The 7,578-nt window shown below is 45.2% G+C and overlaps 2 protein-coding genes across 2 annotated transcripts; both read left to right on the top strand.

The window, feature by feature from the left end:
* Positions 1–938: 938 nt before the first annotated feature.
* COCMIDRAFT_6045 (uncharacterized protein) lies at positions 939–3,216 on the top strand (the record flags this gene model as incomplete). The annotated part of the gene is made up of 8 exons (XM_007690587.1): positions 939–1,316; positions 1,375–1,418; positions 1,509–1,641; positions 1,691–2,179; positions 2,235–2,546; positions 2,596–2,808; positions 2,856–3,141; positions 3,191–3,216. The coding sequence occupies 8 exons, from the start codon at positions 939–941 to the stop codon at positions 3,214–3,216; spliced, it is 1,881 nt and encodes a 626-aa protein (XP_007688777.1).
* A 1,374-nt stretch (positions 3,217–4,590) lies between these two features.
* Positions 4,591–6,592, top strand: COCMIDRAFT_27049 (uncharacterized protein; the record flags this gene model as incomplete). Its single annotated transcript, XM_007690595.1, has 2 exons — positions 4,591–4,884; positions 4,934–6,592. 2 exons carry the CDS (start codon positions 4,591–4,593, stop codon positions 6,590–6,592), a joined length of 1,953 nt encoding a protein of 650 aa, XP_007688785.1.
* Positions 6,593–7,578: the final 986 nt, after the last annotated feature.

Below are 7,578 nucleotides of genomic sequence, written 5' to 3'. Positions count from 1 at the left end.
TATCCGGTGTGCCAGCCTCGTGACCATGGGACTAGTCCATGCATATAGAGCCAAGTGTCGGGCTACGCACGATGTTTCTTGAATATCAGCCTCAATGCAGCTCACCTTTGTGCTCAATCCGGTTAGATGACTTTTGAGACTAGTTGCAGGCGTCTCTACTTCGCTCCCTCTACAATTACTCATATAACATCTTCGTCTTTTCAGCCAACTTTTCACTCGAAACATCCGCTATTGAAACACAAAATCCAATATAGATCCAGTCTTAGATTGCCGAATGATCACGTATACTATGCGCCATATCATGCGCTGGCATTCTGATGTTCTTGGGAAGTCTTTTCCCGTTCAAGAATTTGCCTTGCGCTAAGAAAACACCAGAAACCGGGGTTCTGGTAGGTCTAATATGCCCGACATTTGCCTCTTCACGATGCATTGGGCAGCTATGCTCTAAGAAGTTCGCCCCATCTCAGCCTGACGAATTGTGTATTCCTGAGTGCGGTCATGCACGGACGCTTTCAAAGATATGTGGTACAGACGAAAAGCCTCCTCCTGCAACTGACCTCGTGATGCAGGCAGTCGCATGGCACGTATTTGCCCAGCAACTCATATCCTCAAACGTGGTTTTTGCACAGCCTCATGAATCCTAATTTCGACTGTGATATGGACACACCGATCAGCGTATGAGTATCCGACATCGGCAGGTCAGAGTTGGTGTACCGCAGTGTAACATATGTCAATTGGCTTTTATCGTGGCTTCTGGGTAGATGAGGCAGATTTTGCCCTTCTTTGGTTCGACCATATACAGTATTAGGACGACTGTGTCACAGTCAATTTGTCTCCGCCTTTCATGAGACGGATTTGTATCCCGAAAGCCCAGGAGTTGGCACTACGAACTAGTTTCCTTACTGAAAGCTCGAGCATGTCCTTTTTGTTGGATACAAATGCCTCCAAAACTCAGCGCCAAGTATTTTTATGACTGTTCGCCTTGGATATCGGACCGTGAAGACTGTGACAAAAGCTGGGGCCAAGTTTTTCTTCAAAAGAACCGTAGACAGCATGACCGCCCATTCCGGCAATGCCTACAACAAGAAGACGTGAAACGAGATCCCATCGATAGCTTTTTACAATACACCGACAACTCTATACCATCAAGAGGAGTTCAACAAGCAAAGAAAGTACTTAACAAGATTGCAAACAATAAAACCAAGTTGCTGAACCCTCGGCGAGCTTGGGTGGACTCCCGTACGAGAGCTTTAGGCCAACAAAGCTCTCCTCGATGGGTAAAATCAGATGAACTGGGAAAATTCATCCAGGAACGCGTAAGTTATGCCCTGGTGATGTTTGAAGATGTGAAGAGTGATACTAACTACTTAGAAGTCTACCAATGCCCTCTCCGATACGGACGCGGTTCGTCGTTTGATGTAAGTTGAGATTCATTCCTCATCTGCGTTATAGTTCTCTGGCATGTCAACATACCCTTGGAAAAAATACTTGTTAACGATATGTCTTAGATTTATCCAGGAACTGGATTATGACTTTGTTCGTGCGATTGCACAGACCTCATCTTGGAATGAAGTTTCGGCCTTGAGACTTGCAACACGCAACCACCTTGCGCGCGAGACTTGTATTCAAGTACGCATACCAGTAAGTTGCCAACCCGTTGCCCTATTTTAAAACGCTGCTAACTTCATAGTACATTGGTTTCGCTACCTTTCATCTCGAGTTCAGTCTACCGTATCTAGTTTTGGAGGAACAAGACTCTTCGAACGCTTCGCAAATTGATAATGGTAGCGCAACTGAACTCCTGAAGACAAATCTCTCCTTTCTGAGTACTGGGTCGCGAGAAGATCACTCCGCCACTCAATTCTCTATTCGGAAAGTCCATGAAACTGTCCTCATTTTTGGTTGCGATAGCTCGGAATGGACTGGCTATGCTTTCTCATCCTTGGAGTGGTCGACTGATAACATAAATGAAGACGAAGATGACAATGACGAGATGCCAAACGAAGATATTTTCGCTACGGGTTGCACGGATTACGATGATCACCATGTGCTAGATGCTAGTGCGCCGATATGGGACCCCAGGGTATACTTTCTGAGCGTCTTCGCTATCCGGGTGCAGATAATATACGAACGATACGAGTTTCTCATAAGCACTCTTAGGTTAGAGGTCCAAGACTGGGTAAGTGCTTCAAGATAGACTTACAACCATGGATCTCTTACCCATGCCCCAACAGATTTCACATTCGATATATGCAGTGCCGAGCTCATCGAGCTCATCGAGCCCTGAGGAAGAAATTAAAATTCTTAAAGACAATATCAAACAGATCAGGCAAGTGTTACATGAGTTGATCACATGTTTGGAGCGTACGGTAGCTGTGTGGGAAAGATTTCACAGTGTTGATGGAGATTTCCAATATTTCTCGGACATCAAGGACCGGAAGGCAAGGCTAGCCATCAAGAATACTAAAGCGAACTTTGAGAAACTAAAATTCGAGCTGCATCAGTTCGAATCTTTGGAGAGGACTCTGAACGACGCTACCATAACTGTACGTTTACAATATCACTGCTAACAAATAGATCTAACTGGCTGAATAGCTTACGCTGGAACTGACGGACCAGCGGAACATAAATGCCAAGGAAACCTTGATGCATATTATGGACCTCAGCAAGCATAACAAACTCAGCCAGAAGTTTGTTGAAGAGAACAACAAACTCAACCAGGAATTTGTTGAAGAGAATATCAAAATCGCAAAGGCGAATAGCAAGATTGCAAGGACGAATATCAGACTCTCAAGGGCTAATGTAGCGGTAGGCTCTTACGGATCTCGCTCAAACGACCTCGCTGACATCGACAGCTGCTTATAGTGACGACCTCAATTGCCGTCGCTCTGCAATACTTCTGTAGCGAGCGCAACTTTCTCTCCATTGATCGTAGCCCAAAGGCATTCGTATTGTCTATTCCTATACTGCTGATCCTCTTGTCATTAGTGGCGCCTTGCGTTCAAATATTTCAGTTGGCACTGAGCATGTTCCCTGCATTGCTCACAAAGATTCCAATCTTTGAAAGAATCAAAGAAAGTTCAGTATTCAAAAAAATCGACAAATGGATGGGTCGCCTATACCTCGAAGTTGATGAAGTTGGTAAGTTATAACATCTCGATACATTCTCTTTGCCTCTTTTTCTAGACAGAAAACAATGTCTGGCTACAAAACTGATGATATTTGTTACAAAACGTCAACTAATAGCTCTAGAACTTTGTGTTGTGAAGCGCTATGATTGCCCAGTGCCTGCAGTGGGATCCTGTTCTTGTGGCCACCAATGCGCTTGACAATTTGGTTGATTTTAAGTATCATTAATGAAGGTTTTGGTCATGTATGAATAAGAGGGGAGTTTCTCTCTTATAATGTGGATCCACAAGTTGGTGTTGCCATCTTTCCCGCTCACACAGTCTTGATGTGCACTGATGCAAATGAATGAGCTATACATATGTTCTGAATATCTCTGTACTTACAAAATGTGCTTTTCTACCATGTAGAAATGCAGATAAGTCGCTTCTAGTGTCGTTTTAGTGTGTCGGTTTCTGTTCTAGACAGTAAATATAAGGCTGACTGTGTCTTCTGGGTTGAAGTACACCTTGCAGTTTAAAGGCTAAAGATAGAGTACAGATGGGGTTCAACGGATTACTTAGCCTTCTCTTGATTAGGTACTGTTCTCTTCTTGAGGTTAGAGGGGCATTAGTATGCCCCTCCTTTGTGCAACCAAGGAGACACAGATCCTCACACTCATTCTACATCCACCCTACCCCTCACCTCGTTCAACAGGGTATTATGTCAACTGCAAACATTAATCTATGCTCATGGAGGCGCTGATATGTGTCCCAGACTGCGAAAGTATGATCGGAGAATCATCCAAATGCAGCGTAGGATTGGTGTAGCAAATCATTATCAATGAGGTCATCCATCCATCATATCGCAGCCCAATCACTAGATCACAGGACACACTTCTGTAACATACTGATAAAAGCTTCTGAAAATTCTTTCAGCTCGTATTGTGTTGTTCTTCTCATCAAAAACTCTACAGTTTGATATCAGTTCGGATGCCAAAGTCATTTACTGGTAAACAAATTCATTGAACCCATATCATTTCGATGGGCTGCATCTCCCTATACACATTTCCTATCTTCACTATACGAGGTAACTCATATTCTGAACGAAGCAGCGCAATGCAACACTCGGACTCCATACATTGAAGTCAGCTGGCTAGTGCTACCAGCTCCCTATTGCTCAAGCAGTGCAACCACCAACGGAATACACGGCAATGGGCATATAAGACTTACCGCCAATCCCAAGTGAACACGATAGCTAACAGATTCGCAACAACGTGGCAAACACGATCCTTCAAGGCTGAAGCTCGGCATTTGTGAAGACAGCCCTAACCACGCCTATGAGAGGGAAAACAATGCAAAAACAATGCGTTCAGTGAGATGAGTTATTTCTTGTTACTACGTTTGTTTTTGGGTTCCTCTTGTATAGTAGAATACGTAAATTTTGCAGTCGGGTTCGTTATTGTCACGAGGCTAAACACTAAACATGGCCGGTCTATCAACACTCAGTCTTGCCAGTTTAGAGCAGTGGCTAGATCGCCTTGCCATCTCAGAAATTCTTACTGGGACCAATGAAGCCAATCTTCTCTCAAACCCTCTTGATATCTGCCGGTCGTCCCTGGCTCATGCCGTTTCCAACCTTGTGACGGGTGACATTCAAGACGCATTCAAGTCTATACAGTGGCCGAATAATATATTCAATGGCGACCTGTCTGTCACCATCCCGAGATTGTGGCCAGGATGCAAGCCAGATGAGTTGTCAGCGGAGTTGGTGGACAAGGTCAGTTTACTTCCGTGTGTTGAGAGCTTTAAAACCAACGCAGTCATAGTTCCCGAAAGACCATGGTCTGTTCGACCCTCCTATACCTGAAGGGGTACATCTGAGATTCTTCCTCAAGCTCGATGCTGTACCACGCTTTCTATTGCCGTACATCTTGGACAGAAAGAGCACATATGGCAGCTTTTTGCCGAAGGAACATGTGCGCCAGAAACTTGTAGTTGAGTTCTCATCGCCAAACATTACAAGCGAGTTCCAGGGGAAACACCTTCGCAGCACAGTTATTGGCGCCTTTATTGGCCAGCTATACGAATCAATGGGATGGAATGTTACGCGCATCAACTACCTCGGCGATTGGGGTAAGCCAATTGCTTTACTCTATGTTGGATGGGTGAAGTATGGTTCAGAAGAGGCATATGAAGCAGATTCCGTTGGTCACCTCCTCCAGGTCTATCACAGGATTGAAGAGGACTTCAAGCCAGAGCAAGCTGCAAGCAAGCAGGCGCGTGATGAAGTAGCCAAAGAAGGAGAAGATAAAGGGGAGGCTCAAGTTGAGATTGAAAGCAAAGGCATCTTTGCCGAACGGAATGAAGCCTTCAGGAAGCTCGAAGATGGCGACGAAATTCTTGTGGCGTTCTGGGAACGTCTCAGGAAGGTCAATATTGACAACTATACCGAGTTTTATGAACGACTCGGTATTCACTTTGATGAGTACACTGGGGAGTCCCAGATCTGCCAAGACACTATGATCGAGGTTGAGCAGATGTTGAAAGAAAAGAATATCTCAGAGGAAAGTGGAGGAGCTTGGATCGTTCACATGCAGAAACTAGGAATAAAATCCGGAACTGCCATTATCCGCGACCGCACTGGAGCTAGCACGTATCTTCTTCGCGACCTTGCTGCCGTACTGGAGAGGTCGAGAAAGTACTCGTTCGATAAGATGATTTACGTTGTGGCCAGTGACAACAGCGTCCACTTCGGTCAGCTCATCAAGATCTTGAAAGTCTTGGACTTGAAGAACCTTGCCAGCAAACTACAGCATGTCAAATTCAGCGAAACTTCGAGGATGGCAGCAGCACTGGGCAAGGGCTACAAGCCCCAGGGCATACTGGATGCATGCGAGGAAGCAATGGAGTTACTGTCTGGATCAGACGCAAACAAACTTGCTTTGATTGGTGAACTAGATAAAGTCAAAGAGGGTCTAGCAACATCCGCACTTCTCATCCAAGAGCTTTCCACCCGCCTGGTCACCGCGCATGCCTTCGACACCAGCGCAATGGCCTCTTTCAAACTTGGATCAGGACCAGATCTCCAATACTGGCTAGCACGACTTCATCTCCTCCTCAAAAACGTCGATTCTATAGCTGAACCTTCGGATGAAGACTACGAAATACTGGCAGAAGAAGACCAGGCAAACCTTTTGCGTATCCTGGCTCAGTATCCGGAAGTCGTAAAGGCAACGTATAGCTCACTTGAGCCGGCCGGCATCGTCACGTATCTCACTAGCGTGACTGAGCAGCTGGCCGAGTGCCTTGCGGAAGATGATGGGGCTGAGGAAGTGGACAGGGAGGATGAAGATGTCACTCCAGGACTTGCTGCGCTATACGAAGCCACTGCGATTGTTCTAGAAAATGGCATTAGAATGCTGGGCCTAGTTCCGGTAGCCACTTCATCCTCGCCAGAGAGAGCGGATACACTAGTGGTGGGTTAGGCTGGGCGAGAAGTTGGTTAATTTTGAACATATTTCTTTTCTCTTATTTGTTCGTTTTTTGCAGTGCGCATGGTCAGTTGATACCTGGTATGTTCTCTTTTGGCCTACTCTCATTTCTCTTTGAAATAGTTTACTGTGTTGATAAAATTACTAAAGTGGGCGATCCATGGTGATGCTGGTGTTGCTCCGCTGCGGACGCAGTAAAGTCACACTGAGGAGCATAGAGGTATTCGCAATGTGTTATCGATACCAAAGCTAGCTACCCCGCTTTCGAGGAGTGCAAAGATGAAAAACTAGTTCCACTCGATATTCCATTAACACATCCAGATTATTTTTGCGAGTATATAATTTTATCAATTTCCAATCTTTTCATCAAAATCCGATATGGTCTAGTGGCTAGGATTTGCCGCTCTCATCGCAGAGTCAGTTCACTGTTCAGTGCCGGCAAGGCCCGGGTAAGTTCTATCACTACAACTCACTCCAAAACCACTTCTAATTCCCCTTTAGGTTCGATTCCCGGTGTCGGAAATTCTCTTTTTGCTGTTCCGACGTGATCTTGTCAAGTCGAAATTAGTTCTTTTTTTGTGATGATGGTGAAGGTAGCGCGGGTACTGTAAGCGAGGGCCAATCTCGGACAAGTAGCCTAGCATCATTCTGTCACTCGTCGCAGTTTATTCCCACCAATTCACGATGCATATTAATATGAATATTTTCCATGCGATTATGTTTTTTTTTAGTTCCATGCTACACATAGTAAGAGTCGAATCTATGTTGCTCTGGGATCTCTTTAGTTGCATCACATGATGTAGTTACAATAGCATCCTGGGAAGTAATCCCAATGTAGCAGAAAAGCTCCATGCCAGCTGTTCTGCTGTTTTTTTGGCATACTGAAACGATTGGTGAGGTATGAATGCTTAGCTTCATATTGGAAGGGCGCGAGTTGCTTCAGCCAATAGAATGGACAGCACATTAACTGCGCGAGCTAC

The sequence above is a fragment of the Bipolaris oryzae genome (assembly GCF_000523455.1).
Source record: "Bipolaris oryzae ATCC 44560 unplaced genomic scaffold scaffold_81, whole genome shotgun sequence".
NCBI lineage: Eukaryota > Fungi > Ascomycota > Dothideomycetes > Pleosporales > Pleosporaceae > Bipolaris > Bipolaris oryzae.
This window is presented reverse-complemented; position numbering and strand designations above follow the sequence as displayed.